This window comes from Amblyomma americanum, chromosome 1 (assembly GCF_052857255.1).
Source record: "Amblyomma americanum isolate KBUSLIRL-KWMA chromosome 1, ASM5285725v1, whole genome shotgun sequence".
NCBI lineage: Eukaryota > Metazoa > Arthropoda > Arachnida > Ixodida > Ixodidae > Amblyomma > Amblyomma americanum.
The window spans coordinates 478,067,436-478,087,089 of NC_135497.1; the positions used below are offsets into that span (position 1 = coordinate 478,067,436).

The 19,654-nt window shown below is 45.6% G+C and overlaps 1 protein-coding gene across 1 annotated transcript in view; it reads left to right on the forward strand.

The window, feature by feature from the left end:
* Positions 1-19,654, forward strand: part of LOC144116061 (spastin-like) — a 79,826-nt gene that overhangs the window by 53,069 nt on the left and 7,103 nt on the right. The window contains exons 7-14 of the mRNA XM_077650720.1: positions 453-688; positions 2,069-2,314; positions 7,922-8,068; positions 9,019-9,094; positions 11,191-11,282; positions 12,309-12,388; positions 15,788-15,910; positions 17,401-17,471. Of these exons, the coding sequence (XP_077506846.1) occupies positions 453-688; positions 2,069-2,314; positions 7,922-8,068; positions 9,019-9,094; positions 11,191-11,282; positions 12,309-12,388; positions 15,788-15,910; positions 17,401-17,471 (1,071 nt within the window). The remainder of the gene's footprint in view (positions 1-452; positions 689-2,068; positions 2,315-7,921; positions 8,069-9,018; positions 9,095-11,190; positions 11,283-12,308; positions 12,389-15,787; positions 15,911-17,400; positions 17,472-19,654) is intronic.

The following is a 19,654-nucleotide window of genomic DNA, read 5'->3' on the forward strand; positions in this document are numbered from 1 at the left end:
TGTGCATTATATTTGTATATTTGCATTGTATTTGTAGTTGTATTGTATTTTGTGTACTTGTGCACTTCAGGATGTGTAGAAAATTGGAAACATGATAACATGAAATGTGATAACCAAAAATAATTATCACATATAAAGGGACAATAAGAACAGGGTAGAGGGTATTCGTGAGTGTTTCTTTTATAAACCAACACTGACTTTAATGAGCTGCGAATTAATTACCAAAGAGCATCCTCAGAGCCATGCCATCCTAACAATTGATATAGTAAAAATCCCCATAGTCTCTTTACTACAGAGGGGTTCTGCTGTAGCACATCTGTTACCATGCACTTGTCCAATTGTCAGCGAATTCTTTTGTGAATTCCCCAGAGCACACATGCAGGTGTTTTTCGATGGCCTCGAATGATTTAATATTCTTGATGTTTAAATTTTTTTCCTTATGCGAACATCAGCGACGATAAAAAAGCAGACACCAGCATGTTCACGAGGAAGCATGGCTACACACGGTGTCCCAGCACAAGCTCAAACCCTGCCACGCAATGCACCATCTGGTCCTCGGACGACAGCAAAGTCGCCATCGCGGGTCGGCGGTCAGCCGGCAAGTAACTATGCAGCTCCAAATCCGGCGCCAACGGCAGCCAGGCAGCGCTTGGGGGCGCAGCAGCCAAATGCTCAGCAGCAGCCCAAGGTGAGGAACCATTGTTTGTGCTTATTTTTGGAGAGCGAGCTTGGCAGGCAAGTTTTGAACCAGCTTTTTCATATCCTTCAATTCGGCAAGGATTTACTAGGTGTTTGTTTTCAAATTCAATATGTCTGTAAATTTCATTGAAGTCTAAGTCTTTTCATGTTGTGCTTAAAGGACTCCGCTAAGGGGCGTAAGTAGCGTTTGTTAGGTTTTTGCACAGATATCAAAGGGGCACCATATTGTGGCTTGCACTACCTGAAGGTTTCACCAGCTGCGTGCATCTCCTGGGCTGCCACCACTCCATGTTTGGCGCGATTCTGGTGCTTATAGGTGCTGACCTGCCCCGCTGTCACTACTGGTCGCGAGGGTTGGAACAGTTGCTACTGTGCACGGTTTGCTCTTGTTTACTTGTTGCGCCGCTTAAAAGCTGCTTTTTATGTAGAGCTGTCCTGCCTGTCTACATTGAATGGCTGTATTGGCAAACAAATATAACACGCGTGGCAGCATGTCGACTCACATGAGGCTTGTGCGTTACATAGAAACATCTAGCTTACAGAGCCGTGCTGGGTGCTTATAGGCTGGTTATATGTAAAACAAGTTTATTACGATGCTTTGAAAAGTCAACTTTGAAATCACATGGCATACTCTGCTGTGTCATTGTCAGGTATATCATCTTTAGAATGACGTTCCATACTTGCACGATGTGTTGTAAGATTTACTTGGCTTTTCTTTACGAAGGAGTGACATCACAGGTGCACTGGGAAATTGGAAAACTGCTTTGAAAACTTTGCATGTATTTCTTTTGATATGGAACCTCAGCTTTTACCCCACCTGGCAAAAGCAGTGCCAGCGCATCTCGTTTATGTCACAGACCGATGTTGGTCTGTAGACTAGAATTCAGAGCAGTTCTTGAGCGTGGCCATTTTCTGCTGACTTCTTTTGACCTTCTGAAGCTTGATTTTGGACAAAATATGTGTGTGTTTTGTCCATGCGGTGCAGCGGGGGACATTTGGAGTGCCTTCATCATCATCATCAAAGGAAGCTTTATTTCATAATTCAAAAAAAAATTGTACAATATATTTGGACCGATAGCCTACATGGCTAGTGTCCGGTCCAATACAAATCAAGTCATTTAGGCATTTAGGCAACCACATAAATATGTAAAGTGAGAAAAAAATGAAAACAGCGAATTAACACAGCAAAAGCCTTGCGGGGCCTAAGTTTCGTTCAGTATCCTCTTTGTTAAAATCTAAGTTTTTCCATTGACCAAGGGCGTGGAATGCTGGTCAGGTGCCAGAGGGGGGTTGAGTGGGCGTTCCTGCGGGCAGCATGAGTCTTTTTCGTTCCCTTCTTACAATAAACTATTGCCACCAACTGTTATAGGGCCGGCAGCAACCGCAGCCGTCGCCATTGTCGCGGCCTGGTGCGCGTGGTGGCTCCTTCCGGGGTGGCAACACTGCAAACAGCAGGATGTCCACTCTCAAGGGTGTTGATTCGAGGCTAGCACACATGATCCTCGACGAGATTGTGGACGGAGGACCCACAGTTCTCTTCAGCGACATTGCCGGCCAGGAGGTTGCCAAGCAGGCTCTCAGTGAAACGGTCATCCTGCCCACCGACCGGCCAGAGGTGAGGTTGGGGGAAGGTTACCATATGTGTACGGTTGACAGTATTGTGTGACCTGTTCAGTGTTCGGTCCTCATGCATGGTTCACTTGGTGTTTGTAGTAGTTACTTGGATCGCAATAAAAGCGCATGAGACAATTGCTGTTCATGCAGTAAATGTTTTTTAATGTGTGGGGACTGGCCAGGAGTTTGAGCATAGGTAGGTTTGCGAAGCACAGCTGAGCTTGCCTAAGCACATGTAGGATTTTGCGTGCTGTGGAATCTTGGCAATGATACGAATTGGTGAAATTCCTCCGCCAAAGTACATTCTGTACAATGTACTATCAGCAACAAACGAAACGTGAACAAGAAAACTGAGAAGGCAACTGAAAAACGCCATTATATTAGCTCCTGGACAGCCAGTACAACGGAGTTGAACACTTTTGAAAAACAGTATTCGTGCTTCCGGAATTATTAAATTACCCTTCACCAGTATTGAGCTTTCCTTGCCTACATGCTTATTTTGTGCTTCGTGGCTCAGTTATCTTGTTCACGTTTCATCTCTTGCTGACAGTACAGAAGAATGGTTCATAAGCTCTGCCACGCCGGTGTGGGTGATGCGAATGAGAGAACTGTAAGCAGCCAACAGCAGCATTGAAAAAGGAGGCCAATACACAAGGAGGAGACAAGCCCTCCCTCCCGGCTGGTCTCCTTGTCATTTCACTTGAACACAACAAATGTTCTTCCACTGATGGGGCTTCTCACCCCGTGAACCAGCCAACCGACCAGTCCTATGGCGGTGACATCGCTTGGTCTGTCCGCATTTCTCGCGTCTCCACGCACACTTGTCGCAGTCATCGTCTCGCCCGCACATTGCCAGCTTGCCATGGACGAAGCAGTCCGCTTAGTTCACTCACTAGCAAGGTGTGTGGAATTTTAATTATTTGCATCTGTTCCAACAAAAAAAAGGTCGCATATGCGGAAGGTGCTCTTCTAAGGAAAAACTAGAGTTCTTAAAGAAAGTGGATGAGGAGCCAAAGAAAAATGCAAACGTCCCCCATGAAGCTAGGCCTATAGTGCTCTCTGTTCTTGTCAACTATTGGTCAGAGCGACCAGATCATGTACAGTGTGCAGCACTTTGGCGTTAACGCAAGACGCGACGACATGCCCATCATGTCGAGGTGGTGGAAGTCCTTCTGACACGGCTTAAACATTGACAGCATTGATGGCAGTTTTGTGCAAAAACACTTTCAGCGTGGAAGATTGTCGGGCCTCCAGTGGTTGAGTACACAGGCATGGCCTTGCCTACAACAAAGGGAAGACGGTTGAGGCTTCCATTACGGAGGATTGGATGTCAATGACACTGCCGACGCTCATCGTGGGCCACCTGGGTCGCAGAATTGTCTACGTGGATGAGCCTGAGCTATTTTATAACCTGCAGTCGAAAAAGAGCCATTGTATTAAATTCAAAGCCTGCCACGGCAGGCAAAAAAGCAAGCAGCAACTGTATTTTTCTGCTGCAGTGCTGACTGCTCAGAAAAGATGCCACTGACAGTCATTGGAAAATTCACAAGCCCCGATGCTTCAAGTTATCTGGTCGGTTGCCTTGTATCTATAAGACAAACAAAAAGGCTTGGATGACGTCACCGCTGTTTTCGGAGTTGGTGCCGAATCCGGATAGGAATATGTCCTGATTGTCCCGACTGTTTTGATTTTAGATCAATGTTTAATGTGCCCACAAGAGGTTATGCTGCAAAGTGTAAAAGTTTTTGCCGGAAAATGTTAAGTCATTTGCAGCCTCTTGATTCTGGCATTATTAAGAATGTTACGTATAGCTTGAAAAGTGTCGGTGTGCCTCCTCTTATCGAAAATCGATTGAAAGGACTGAACCTCCAGATCAATCTTTTGGGCTCTGTGCGCTTCATCACAATGCCCTGGCAGAGTGTGTCCCTTACGACTATAGCCAACTGCTTCAGCTAGTGTGGTATGTTCAAATCCAATTTGGCTGCCTCAGATTTGATTCCCATTGAAAACTGGGACAGACTTTGCGTGGACTGCTCTGCTGACAACTTTGTGACTACTGATGAGGATCTCGCAAGCTGTGGTCTGCTAACTGCTGCCGACATTGTAGAGAATATGGCAACATCTCAGCCTGAATTCGCAAGCAGCAATGATGAAGACAGCTGCAACTGCAGCGATGATCAGCCACTGGCAACAGTGGAAACGATGCATGCCTTCGGCATTCTGTGGCATGTTGTGGCATCAGACTATGCGTTGGAAACACTTGTGCTGTTATTTTCTCTTCAAAATTGTTTGCTGGCTGACCTGGTAGAGCTACGCACCGGCAGACATCCGGGGCTTGCACACAAATGAATTGCTGTATGTGGGCTTCATGGTTGGAAAAAAAACTTGATTTTGCTTGTTTCTCGGTAATACGAAATTTCAATTCATGCATATATGTACTTGTTTTTGCAAACCCGGTTTTTCACAAAAAAGTCATGTTCTGTCGGAAAGATAACCTGGTTTCACGGACCTTCGAGTGACCTCATGCCCATCAGCAATTGTCACCATGATGGAAATTGAACTACAGTGGAATCCAGATTATATGACTTTCTCGGGCGAGCGTCGTAAAATCTGAACATAAATTATGCCTATAAAAATACTACTTTTTTCGCGCGACGAGTTTACGAGAAACTTCAATGTAAACTACTAACATACTCTGCAGGGCTTGGAAACCGAAATTACTAAAAGAGTAAATGCGATAAGAATTAATGCTGCAGTACAGGTACCAATCATGCTTTATTCAAACGGACCTTTCCGGCACTCCGCTGCCCACTGCCGCAATTCCCGCCAGCCGGCGCGAACATTAAAAAGAGTCTGTCAGTTTCTTTCGGACCTTATTTAATCCGTGAACTTGCAAAATCTTTCGCTCTAGTTGGGCAACGTCTAAAAGGAGGTCCTCTGTGGCGTCGCGTGAACAGATGAAGTTCCGGATACCGTCTATGTGCCGTTGCACCTCGGCGAATGTGGTAGGCACAGGCAAGGCATTTGTGGCGTCGTCGTCGTCCTCGTCCGATGTCGCAGTGGTGTCAGCACTAGGCAAAGCCTCCGTGATTGCATCATCCAGCGACACCTAGCCGCAGATCGCAACGTTGTCGTCGGCTTCCAGGTACTCGGCGAAGGTCGTGGCGAGGTTTAAACCCTCTGAATCGTCTTCGGTGAAGCCTGCATCGGTCTCAAGCGGCATCGAGGTCGTTGCGTCCCCAGCAAAGGAGGCAGTCTCTCGCTTAAAGCCACAGTGCTTGAATAAGTTGGCGGTTGCGCTTTGCGACACTGCGTTCCATGAACTGGCTATAAAATGCATGGCGTCGAGCACAGTGATCTTTTATTCTGACTTGCTGCGCTCCATAGCCGCCAGCCGACGCTGCACTAACCGCTTCCGGTACCCTTGCTTCACACACTTAATGATGGCGGCATCCAGCGGCTGCAGCCGTCTTGTGCAGTTGGGCGAAAAAAAAACAACCTTTACGTTCCTCAGACTGGACGTATCGGGTGGGTGGCATGGTGCATTGTCCACGAAAAGCAATATTTTCCTTGCCTTGGAAACCATTTTGCAATCCAACTGCTGTAAAAATTGCTGAAGAGCGAAGACGTCACCCATGCCTTTTTGTTAAAGTTATAGCTGCATGGCAGGGTCTTCAAGTTCTTAAAGCACCATGGCTTTGCAAATTTTCCGACAACGAGCACGTGCAACCTCTCGGAACCTTCCTCGTTAGCACATAATAGTGCTGTCGCCCGCTCTTTACTGCGCTTGCCACCATGACAGCTGTCACCTTTAAACGCAAGGGTTTTTGCTCGGGCTGCATATGGTAAAAAATACCGCTTTCATCGGCATTGAAAACGTCGCATGGCTTGTATGCAGCAATCATCTCTGGCAGCGACTCCATCCACTTGTTCACCGTCGAAACGTCCACGGAAGTGCTTTTTCTGCAGGAGCGGCTGTACACAATCCTGTTTCGTTTTTTAAAGCGATCCAGCCACCCGTTCAATGCCTGAAAGTTGTTGATGCCCAGACGCAATGCCACAAGGTTCGCCTTTTCTTTTTGGATGGCACCGTCCGCATTGATCGCAGAGCTCCATGCCTGATGCAGCCACCTGACGAGAAATTTTTTTAGCTTCTCATGCTGTCCTTCTTTTGCCGCTATCCACTTGAGCCCGGACTTGTTGGCATTTTGCAATATCACCGCTTTGTTTGCCAGGATCGTCTCAAGCGAAGATTCGGGTATGTTAAGGTCCCGGGCAATGCTGGCTTTCGCGCTCCATGCCGCTTTTCTGCTTCCTCGATAATATGGAGCTTATCACCGAGCGACAGAACTGCCAGCATTCGGGACATCGTGCGTCGCGTTGCTCCACACAACTCAAAACCTTGCTGAACACTGGCCGCTAGGATTACGACGAAGATCACGTGCGATGAACCTAGGCCTATCCACGCTACCTTGTCGGCGATCTGCTGCTAGGAAACTGGAAAGCAACGCTTCCCTAACGCGACGAGAGGCGACGCCGCCGAGAAAAGAGGGAGCGAAAGGGAGAAAGTGATTGTGGAGAAGAAAACGCGCTATTTCAGCACAGCGGGTGTCGCGGAGGGCAGCTGGTGGGGGAGAGAGAAACGAACTATGAGACGAGGCAGGAAAGGAAGCTGCGCCCGCTGGAGCAAACCGATTGAGCGAGGTCAAGCGCTCCGCATGCGGAGAGACGGCGTGATGAAAGAGATCCGCGGCTTTTTTCTTTCGCCCGCCGTTCCGTCCCGCGCTTCGCGAGAGTCATATGACGTGGGTCCGGTGTAAAATTACATTGGGTAACTAAGGTTTTTAATGCATTGCTTCTATGGGGACTTCGCCGGGACTGCGTTAATCCATCGTAAAGCCCGGGTCGTCGCAAAACCGGGGGACGTATAACCGGGGTTCCACAGTATCTGTCTTCTGGCTGGTAATGTTTGTTGCATGCTAATCATGGCGAGATACCCTTCTTTCTAGTGTTGTTGCCTAGTTCATTGTCATTGCCAAGTCATGGGTGCAAGGTAACCAGCTCAAAGATTGGGCACTTGCTTTTGACTTTTCTTTGAAATGATGTGCAAGACACCAGAAATATGCATCACCACATGGACTTTGCCTAGGCCTGGTTAATAATTTATAATTCTTTCTTCTCTCATGTTTTGGCTTCAACAGTCTAACCCAAATGGCTATGATGTTACGGGCAAGTTGAGACTGCATGTATCGAAGGAGGGGTGTTGTCCTCTTGGCTTTTAGGGTAGGCTGACGTAACAGCTGAATTAAAATAATGGAAGCAGTTATCACAGCACTGATTTGATGTGCCTCATTTGACCTCAACATTGTCTCTTCTTGTGTCTGACATTGTAGCCACCGTTCAACTGTTGAAACCAAAACGTGTGAGAAAAAACTGAGGTACGACTTGCTTACTGGGCTTAGGCAAAATCAACATGGTGAGCCATGTATACTGTCTTGTGCTTCTAAGTTCTACCCATTAAAAGAAGCATTCAACCAGACTTTGGTGTCCTCCAAACTTATTCCCTTGCCACATTTCACAGTTACGTCAAATCGTTTTTCCCTCTCAGCTGTTCACTGGCCTGCGAGCACCGCCCAAGGGCTTGCTCCTGTTTGGTCCTCCTGGCAATGGCAAGACCATGCTGGCCAAGGCAGTCACCCACGAGTCCAACTCAACATTCCTCAACATCAGTGCTGCATCGCTTACATCAAAATACGTGAGTGCCTGCTAGGGGGATGGGGGGCAGAATTGTTTCTGGCATGGAAGCTGCTGTCACGTCCAACACTTTTAGGTGCTGCTCATTTCTGTTGCACAAATATTTTTTTCTACTAGAGTAGTCTGTGCAGGCCTCTGAATGCCAGTCAGTCAGAATTGAGGTGCTAATCTCCAGTGGTTATTTTTCAGACATGTACAAAATTTCCCACGAAGTGTTCAATGTGAAAACCATAACTTCATATGAGCGGTCCATCCTGGATATATCGAACCTGGAGGGTTTGAATGCTAAAATGTAGCACTGGTGTTCGAACGCATGTTCTCACGTGTTCTCACTAATGGCTGACTTATTAAGATTTTCACTGAATGTGTGGTCCAGGCAATCTTGGAGTGTGCTGTGGCATCAGATTTCTTTTCGCTGTGTTCGACTTGGTGGGTGGTCTCGGCTTTGTCTGAAAGCAGTAGGGTTTGCCACTGTGTTGTCATCTTAACCACACGACGCACTTGCCACGATTCTTGAAGGATGAAGTGCCAAACAGCAGCAGGTACGGGGACATTAAACCTCTTTAAACCATAAAACCAAAATCATGGTAAACGAAAATGGGCCTTTAGAGCTTTTGTATCTTAATGATATAACTTCATTACTACAAGAGGATTGAAAAAGGTAATTCTCTAATTTTGTAAAGGTAACTTGGCCCTTGGAATATTTATCGCAAGGGGAAAATGAACCATGGCCTACAGTTAACCTTTCTTTATTCCATTGCTTAACAAGCCCCTCGGTTTGCTTTGTTCAGAGCCGCCAGTGACATTTACACTATAGCCATTTGGTTGGAATAATCAATTTATGCTTTTAGCTTCTGCAATTTATGCCATTTTTTGTGTTGCTCATGATTGTACAGTTTTTGTCTCATGCCATCTATTTTTTTCCCTCCGTTCTTGTTCCTCGGAACGAAGGTTGGCGAAGGTGAAAAGCTGGTGCGAGCTCTGTTTGCTGTGGCACGCGAGCTGCAGCCAAGCATCATCTTTATTGGTGAGTGGGCTCTGTTTGGCATTTGTTGCATGTACGTTTTCCCCTGCTATGTTTCTGCAGTGACAGCTGTATGGGCTGTGCTCGGCAAAATCGTATTGTGATCGTAATCTGCGCTGTTCCCCTTTCCGTCCTCAGACCCTCTTCCTTGTCTCCTTGATTCTCTCCCTTGTCGTGCCTGTCACACTGGACGGTGTGCGCCATGCAGTGGCTGTGCATGGCCATGCATGGAATGTGTGTCGGCACTACCATATTAAAATCTACACCGATAGTTTCTGTAATAGGTTGACTCCCATACGTCCTATAGGTCCTATACTCCTGGAGGTCAGCTCAGATTAAAAGATTTTGTTGTGTTCATAAAATGCAGGGACAACACGTAAAACAGAAAAAAAAAGGTAGCACATAGGTGGCTGGCACCCCCACGAAATGCCAGCAGAAAATGGCACTGTAGCGGTTACTATTCGCAGCTGATGCCTATAGAAGTGCACATGAGCACGGGCTGCCTTTTGACTTCGCTTTCTCTTGTGTGGGGGCGTGGGCACGTTCCATGGCTGTGCAAGTTTTTTCACACGTGGTGTTTCGCCGACATCATGGCACTAAGCAGATGGTGTCAATATAGCGCCACCTTCAAGCAAAAGGTAGTGCTCATTCCAGAGCAGCCTTCAATTGTGCAAGCCGGTCAAAACTTCGGCGAGCCCATAAAGAATGTTCATCTTTGGAGGGGTTGAGCTTGCCCCGCAACGGGTAGGGTCTTCACAGGTGCGAAGAAACGCCGCCATTCCGCAGTCGAATTGGTGCTAGTAGAGTTTGTAAAATCGTGGAGGTCATCGGCATTTTCAGTGACAAAAGTACTACAGGACTAAGTGAGAGAGAGCTGGCAAGAGGCTAAGACATTCGACGGGACCAGTGAAATGCGCTAGCTAACTCCAAGAGGCTGCATCCAGCGTGCATCACTAGGAGTTGTAGCTAGCTGGATCTCTGCGGCCCAGGATTATGTCCTGGAAAGCTTGGTTACACGCTCGTTCCGAAGGTGCAGCATTCCCACTGCATTTGCTGGCACAGTAGATTGTGCACTGTACAAAGAGTACAGCGTTAAGGAGGACAGCAATGATTTGTACAAGTGAGTGGGAGTAGGTTCATGGAAATAAATTCCATTTGCGTGCTGGTGGCCCTGCTGTTCTGGTTTTTTTGGGGGGGAAAGTTATTTTTTTTATTTGGCCTTCAACTTTCAGATGTTGGCTTAGAATTGTGGGTGACTTAGATTTGAGTAAATCCAGTACACCTCTGTGCCATTCCAGTGGCCTGCTATCCTAATACTTTGTTGTTGCTCCCATTGTCTGCAGTTCTCTGTAGCCAAAAATTTTGGTTGCCTGATGTGGGTCTTAGCATTGCCATTAGAGGCCCCATTGTGAGCAGCTGCTGGTGTTAATGTGAGGCAGTGTACATGGAATAGCCACCTGCCATAGTTGGCATAGTTGGCAAAATTGTGAGAGAGAAATGCGCTCTCAAACTGTAGGGGAGAGAGGATGGAGAGGCCGGAGATGGCTGCTATGGGAGGAAAACCCCCTTAAAAAAAAGTGTTGAATGAAATGACTTCGTAAAACAGATAATGACTAATGACTCATCAGCGAAAAATGAAAATCAAATAGCATTTTCGCGAATGTGCAAAGTCCGATGAAAAACTTTGCAACAACACAAATCGCTGCATAGTGGAGAAATGCTCTTAATGCTGATGCATTGTAAACATGTAATGCAGCTAAGCACCCATTAAATTCGTGATCCTTCAAGTCTTATATCGCTTGCTGTCAGCGACTCCTCTAGCTTCACAATGGATTACTCTGACTTGCACATTACTAATTCTGTGCTGCACATTAGTACTGAGATATCAGAAGGGATTGGCAGCGTTAAGACTACAGTAGTGACTGGCTTAGGTAAACGAATATAGAAGGGCCGTCAGTTGCTTACCAACTAAGGGCCTATCTCTTGTACACGTTCTGTAATCAGCCTAAAATGCACCATGTTTGTGTTGACTAAATGCATTTTACTCTCAGTCCTTCAAATAGATTGCAGACTTTGTGTTGTGCATGTTCCTTGCGCAGATGAGGTTGACTCCTTGCTGAGCGAGAGGAAAGATAACGAGCACGAGGCACCGCGGAGGCTCAAGACTGAGTTCTTGGTGGAGTTTGATGGGGTGAGTCTCAGCCATTGAGCTTCACATGTCTCTTTAAAGCACTGAGTCATTAGAAATGTGCATGCAGAAACTTGTCGACGTGGGTTTTGCAGGCTTCTAGTGGGACATGCATTGGCACTATTGCCTCCTTAAGCCGTGAAACCTTTGCATGGAGGATGGCATGGTAGTTTTATGTATGGTGTGCAACCTTTGCATAGTAATGGTGTTAGCAACTGCCTTGGTTCCTGAAGGCTCAGTGGTACCCAGAGCATGGGACTTCCATGACGTTCGCTTCCTTCATTCGGCCATGAAGCCGCCGCCGTGGTTCAGTGGTTATGGTGCTCGGGTGCAGACCCGAAAGACGCCGGTTTGATACTGGCTGCAGCGGCTGAATTTAGACGGAGGCGGAATGCTGGAGGCCCGTTGTGCTGCTTGATGTCAGTGAATAGTAAAGAACCCCAGGTGGCTGGAAATATCTGGAACCCTCCACTACGACATCCCTCGTAGCCCAAGTCACTTTGGGATGCTAAACTCCATGAAACCAATCCAAACCACTATTGAATGCTTTTCCTGGGCTTCACATATGCGGCAGTGTTTGTGGAGGGCGAAAATTACAGAAGGGCTTGGGTGGGCGGGCAGCCATCACAGTGGGTGGCTGCCACCATGGGTAGCCGCCATGCTTTTGTTTCATATGAAAAACCACTAGTAATTAAACTTATATGTGTTTTAACAATTTCAAGCACAGTTCTCCTGCACTGCGAGAAAAAAAGTTGCGAACATCAGGTTGACCCTCATTACCATGAACTTTTATAGCATCTCGGAATATCAGTGTCGTCATAAAGTGGTCTGTAGCAAAAGAAAGACGTGTACTTTGGCTCACATCAAGACATGGGAGTAATATTTTATGCATGAACCTTTTAAAAGCTTGGCATTCCCCATTAGATTGTCTTTGTGCGTTGTTTTACAGCATTCGGATGGAGCTGCACATTTTGTCACAATGAGAACTGTCAGTGACGTGGTTTGATGAGCTGGGCTTTCTCAATGCAGCTTCACACGGGCAGTGAAGAGCGGGTGCTCGTGATGGGAGCAACGAACAGGCCTCAGGAGCTCGACGATGCAGCGTTGAGGTGAGTTGAAAATGGCTGAACTTAATGCGAGCTGCTTAGTCCTCAGCCCTCCATGTTAGCTGCACTGTATTGACGTCATGGCAGTTTGCAATAAAAAATCATTAATAGATTTGCTAAGTATTGCTCGAGGAAACTATACTATCCACGACAATTTGTGATCCAAAACCAACAAGATCGTGAAAAATGTGACTAAGAATTAAGTACAAAGCTATTTATTGTTTCACTTATAGACATGTGGGTTAGCACTCAGTGGCACAAGATCTGAGGAACTTGTATGGTGCTTGCAGACTTGTATTGTAATTTGTTTTGTTTTCAGCGTAAAATAAACTTGGCAACTTATCCATGCTGTCCACGCCAAGGGTGAAAGTAACCGGAACCCCTTCGTTGTCACTGTCACTCTTTTCGATGCTTTGCCCCCTTGCACTGGTGAATTGCGGAAAAGCCACTCTGGCGGCTGACTGCTGCTGGTTTTCTGCTTATGTCACGTGCCTCGACAATGTATGATCCAAAACCAACAAGATTGTAAAAAATCTGACTAATACCCCTATCACACCGCATGTTTAATGCCTTTCGCAGCGAATGACATTGCGTGTGAATGGCGTTTTTTTTTTTGCTGCTACACAGGCACAGTCGATGAGATTCACAGCTAACTACATTCACCCATTGAATGAGTTTCCCGAACTCATGCACGCACGACCTGTGTAATCTAGACGACAACGCCTTGGTGAAATTTTACAAAATGTACAAGTTAAAACAAAATATAATCAAAGTAAACATTAACTGTAACAAGGTAACCATGTTCACCTGTGTTCTTCTTTTCCTGGTGTCTCATACTTTCGCTGGGGCAATTGTCTGTAAACATGAACTTTTGGATCATTGAACTTCTGAATTATTCTTCGATTTAAATCTGTATTTGAAGCGATTTGCACAACTATACTCTTCCCAGTCGCCGATGGCTGCTGTCGGTCTGCCGTGTTTGTTTACAAACCGCCCTCTATCCTTCCTTGAGATGGCATGGTCGCAAATTCCATCCACCATTAAGGTTCATCATGGAGAACAACCGTGCAGCTTCGCAAGCCCAGAATGAAAAACAGAAGGCACATTCAACTGATGATGCAACGTGCGCACTTCCGAAAGTGTGGAAGACCACCTCAGTGATTTGCGCTGCAAGCGCAACATGCGAGTGCATATTGCCATTCGGGAGACCACCTCAGTGATTTGCGCTGCAAGCGCAACATGCGAGTGCATATTGCCATTCGGGAGTTCCTCTGTGCGCAAGTTATCAGCAAGACTAAAGGAGATAAAATCCAAGATCAAAAACCTTGGAAACAGGTACCGGTTCGTTTGTTTGAACTGTTTCCCATTAGCAACTGTCAAAAATTCACCGATATCACAGCCCTCTATACTGCAGACTGCGGGAGGCATCGCGGGCAGGAGAGATCATGAGTGGCTTGGAGCCTGTCTTGCTTTGGACATTTCAGGTGTTGCAAAAATTTTTTAGTCTTTTAATGTTTAGCAATGTGCTACTAACAATAAATATACATATATATGAAAAATCTGATTTGTAACGCTTTGTTGTCATAGCAGTTCGCCGGTGGACATCGCCATCAATTCCAAATGCCATTTTGTGTACAAATTTAGAACGGGAACGCCAGATCGCAATGACATTCAGTGCGAATGTAATTTCTTGCGAATGACATTCAATGTCCCGTGTGACAGGGGTAAAGAATTAAGTACTAAGCCATTTATTCAGTTTAACTTCCCATAGAGGTGGGTCAGCACTTACTGGCACAAGATCTGAGGAACTTGTATGGCGCTTGCAGACATCTATTGTATTTTAGTGCGAAATAAACTTAGCAACTTATCCATGCTGTGAAAAGCAAGGGTGAAAGTAACCGGAACCCCTTCGTTGTTGCTGTCACTGCTTTGGATGCTTTGCCCCATTACACTAGTAAATTGCGGAAAAGCCACTCTGGTGGCCTGGCTGGCTCTCTGCTTATGTCGGCGTGCCCCTCTCCCATGCTTGGCCCACAAATATGCCCGCGAACTTCCGGGTGGCCACCAAACATGTCTGGCATCAGAATTGCTGAAACATTTAAGATACCAGAAAAATCGTTATTACCCGGTGACATATTAACCAGAAGGAAAACTGTGCAACTCTTCTGCGCATTTTTATTGCTCTGTATCTTTGAGTGTATGACCTGGAAACATTTGGTGAGTTTCTACTATACTTGTGAAAGGAGCTAGTGGCATCACTATATGCATTTCACTCAAGTCTTTCTGTCTACAGAACCTTTATCAGTGAAAACAGCATTTTTATCATTCAGCCATTCAGCCATTTATCATTCAGCATTTTTATGTCAGCCAGTTTAATTGCCTTGTTATAGATTGTCTCACCCATCAAGCGCTGGGTAAAAAGGGGCAGAAAAATCCGAAGTTAATGCCAATTTCTATTAATGCTTACTGCCTTAACACTGTTTTGTGTCTGGCAGCACTCGAAATCTTACGAAGAGCACATGCGGCAGGTTCATGACTGGTAGCTTTAACAGATAAAAACTCCAACTTGAGTGCTGTTCTGGATGATTCCTTCCGAAGCATATCTGTGAAAAAAATTTCCCTGTAATTTTAATGCTATCAAAGGAATGTACAATATATTCACTGGTGTTTGTTGGATTCAGTGCAAAAAACAAGCAGCAAAAACCCCCTCTCCGACCAATTGAGTTATTCTGTTATCATAGTTGTTCTCCACTCATGTTCAAGGTGATTGACTATGACTGACCATTGGTTGGAGGGCATACTCTGAAGAGTATTTGCTGCAATACTATTTCCTGAGTTACACTTTTTGACAGAATGATTTTTGTTCTTACAGTAGGATACAGCTTAAAAAAATAAGCTGCAGATGGCACCAACCCATGGCCTGCAGGGGGTTGTGTTGCTCCCCTAGCTAATCGCAGTAGTGAACGGAATTAGCAATTGAATGTTTTATTGCAATCAACCCACCAGAGGCATCAAAGTTCTTGCATTTACAATTTCGCCCCATTTTGCATTTTGTTTAGATTAAAAGGAACTGCGTGAAAGTCAAGAATGGGGGCAGAGCTTCACTGCAGACTGAAGATGTTTGACCAGAAGGCAGTGAAGCAGGCAGTGCCACAGCACTATGCTTGAGCTAAACCCGTCAGTCTTATATCAGGCCGTCGTCACCTGTCGTGTCGTCCCGTGTTTTCTGCTTTCTGCCATGTACCGGTGCAAAATATTGTTTCAGTACAATCTGCACTTTTAAGTACTTTTTGCCTTGAGGATGCGGTATCTCTTTAGGAGCTGTGTTGTAACCAAGCGCCATTGTGACTGCAGAGTTGCTTAGTAGTGTGGCTCACTGTGCATTGCATTTGTGCATTGCAGACGCTTCACGAAACGGGTGTATGTGACGTTGCCTGATGAAAACACCCGGCTGGTTCTCCTGGAGAAACTGCTGAAGAAGCAGAACAGCCCACTGTCTCTGGACAAGCTGAAGTACCTGGCAAGGTACCCTGCCATGCCTGATTGCCTTTAAATTTGGATTTGGCTTCTTAGTGGTTCGTTGTATCACTTCATATTGGATTGGGTTGTAGCTAGGGTTTATGGTTGGCAAGGAAGAAGTGGTCACATTTATTGTGGCCAAGTGTTGATTGCAGCACCAGGACGTGAGAGGGGAATAACATGGGGAATAAGAATGGGGTGGAGTGCATTTGGCAGGCACTCACAGGTGATGAGTACCAATATCCCTCAAGAGAAAAGTATATAACAGCTGTATCTTGCCGCGCAAGTAGGGCCAGAATAATGGAGGCTAACGAAAAGGGGTTAACCAAAGGGCTAACTAAAAAGGACAATGCAGCGAGTTGTGGAGAGGGAAAGTAATAGGTGTAACAATAAACAGACAGGAAGAGAGCAGAGTGGGTCAGGAAAGAAGTGTGGTTGGGTCCTTTTCGAAATCAAGAAGAAATGGGCTTGGGCAGTTAATGTTTCTCTTTGGCTCTGACGCATTTGTCTACAGCCAGCCGCGTTTCAGAAGATTTTAATGTATTGCTTTGTCAGTCGTCATTTGTGCTCCGGGTCCGGTAAGCAACCGGAGCTCGTTCACGGCTACATTCAAGATGGCTGTCATTCTTTACGCCGAAGAAACAAACAGCTGCACCCTGGGCCGCAATTTCAAGATTCGCAACAGGTGATACAGGTGTCGCAGCTGCAGCGAGGCAAAATTTTCAGCTGTCCACGCGATGTGATTTGGCTGCAAAGTGCGGGATTTCGCTGCACGACAATGTTAGAACGACGAGCTGTCGGACCACAGCAGCGATCACGATGGCAGCGCTAGTGAGGACGATGGCGCAAGTGTGGATGAGTAGTCCAGTGACTAATACATTTTTGTTTTGGAATGTGCCCATGGGTGCATCCGTGCTCGACGGCCGATAGAAGCTGGCGATGAGTGGAGGCCGCAGGATAGTGCTCTCTTTTAATAAATCAGCTGTGATTGGCTAAATGATTTCAAATTTCATTTTTTTCTCATGTTTTGGTTTTAGCAGCAGAGGGGTGGCATACAAAAACGGGTATAATAGCTGCTTGTAATTTTTTTGTCGTTGATCTCAAGTGGGGTGGCAAAGCAAGCACTGATCTACTCATGTAATTTAAAGTCCTCTCATGCTTCTTATTGACCATTCGGCTGCTGAAAGTGATGTTGAAACTACATTTTAAAAGAATTGGGATACTTACTGCACATAATACCATGTGGGGGCTCATTTTTTTCACATTGTGCTTATCATTCCAAGTAAAGAACAAGCAACCAAAAATTTAGTGTTCCTACACGTTCAAGGGTGAACTGTCTGCTTACTGCAGCCTCACCTCTAAATTCCATTGATTTTCTTTTCTGTGACCCTCCAATACCCTCCTCTCTAATGGCTCTGTTTTCTACTCTGCCCTCATTCCCTCCTGATGTGTTTGTCATTGTGGGCAACTATGAAGAGTATTTCTATTTTGTGCAGGATTACCTCTGGGTACTCGGGCAGTGATCTAACTGCCCTAGCAAAAGATGCTGCCCTGGGACCAATCAGAGGTAGGTTTTTAGGGTTTTGTCTTCTTACTTTTTCTTGCCTATGCAAACTGAGTCAGTAACCGGAACACTATTCCGCAACAGATGCATTGGTGTCTGCAGTGCCTGAAGCTTGGCGCCACAGCATGTTGTTGCACAAGTGCAGCAGTATATGCTTGCTTCCGAAATTTCACATGTCTCTGCATCCAGAGGCATGTGAATTTAAGTGGACTTGCCATACGGAGCCCAAGGACACAGGATCTAATGTGACCACAGAAGAAGCTCTATGCTGAAAAACTACGCGTAGTCAAAATTAATCCAGAGCTCTCCATTATAGCGTCTCTTATAAGCCCAAGTCTGCCTTTGGGATGTTAGCCCCCTCAGTTTACAATTTTTTTTTGTTTTGGTAGCCACCACCATAAAACGTTTCAAGACATCCTCTAAAAGAGGGAGGCAATATAACTTTGGCTGTACTAACTAGCTATCAGCACAGCCCAGTCAACCACTTTACATCCAGCAGACCTACGACGTACGTCACTTTTTGGATATACGGATATCCGTGGGAGATCTACCGATATACAACGGATCTTCCACGGACGTCTGACGGAGGTACATGTGTAACTGGAACAATCTACCACGGACATCTGATCCAGATATCCGAGGACATCCCCTGTGGATCTAATGAGGCAATTCGCATGTCATGCCTTCTGCGCTTTCATGAAGCAGGCCTTGGTGATTGCAGCCAGTAATATATCTGGCAGTTCTCGTGGACTTCGATTTTGGGCATTCTGTGTGCTTTTTATACAAGTCCATGGGAACTGCCAGATATATTACTAGCTGTAATCACCAAGGGCTGCAATCACCGTATGTCCATCATATGTCAGATATGCATGCCTCTAAAGAAACCGCCACAAAGGAAAATGTATCAGTTTGAAGACAATTTCATTAATGACATTAAAGCAGCTTTCAATCTTCAATAATTATTCAAGCTGGTCATGCCAGCAGAAGTTTCATGCTATGGGAAGGGTTACTGTGTGCAGACAGAACTTTCATGGTTGAACTCTGTATTCCAAAAAAGGATGCTCTGAAAAAAGAAAAAGACACAAATACAATACTGTTACTGAACAGTTGAGCCAATTTTTTAAGTGTGAGATACTGTAAGTAAAAATGTTAATGAAAGACAATACCAGGAGAATTTCATCATTTTAACCCAGCCTTGCTGCAACATACCAATGCAACTCAGTGACGTGATAAGAGGTACACAAGCATTTACAATGCATATAGCACACAAAACAAAATCGGGCTAGTGCCATAGTGCCAACTGCAGCTTGCAGAGGTATGTTACCTTCTGGTTGCAAAGGTCTGAAAAAGGGTGGGAAAGCACAAGCAGGCAATTTTTTTCCAACCAGTTGCATTAGAAAAGACAATACCACACTTATGTTTCCCTACATATTAATAAAACAGCATTCATTTCCCCTAATGATTCTAGGCTTTTGATTAAACTGCTTTGGCTAAAATTACAGTACAAAAATGTTTTTTCCCAAGAACTCTCATCCTGAAAATTTTTATCCATCACTGTACAAGTACACTCCATAGAGCAAAGAAAAAAGTGTCGATTACATGAGGGGAGGATGCTTGCAATGGAGTTCAAACTTACCTGCAGGCTGCTGCTGTGCAGGTACTGTATAGATCATAAGTCAGTCACATCCACACTGCACGGCCAAAGAAATAAAATAGAGAGCAATTCGTACTGCACTTTGTCAACATAACGTTAGATGCCATGATGCAGCAAAACATGATCTTTGTTGACACCCTGCCCACAAGGTTCACTGATAAAGCACCATCTAGCATATTTGATGATCCACAGCTCTGCCTGAGTAAGGGAGAAAGGTCTGCTCACAATCCAGCGACATGTAGCTCTAGGGGTGCCATATATGGTACTGCTACCTTGCACAGCATTGAACCCTGTGGGCATGAAATGTTTGACAAAGCTGTACCAACGCATTGCATGATCTGACTGCACTCAGTGCGCAGCGATAGGAAGATAAGTGAAGAATGTGTGACTGGTGTTCGCAGATTTTACAGCACACTTCAGCTCTCCTAAACGATGCTACTGCACAGTGTGAAGTACTGTGCAGTAGCAAAGTACTGTGCAGTAGATGTTTGGAAACATTCACTCGACACACCTAACATTGAAACAAGTCAAT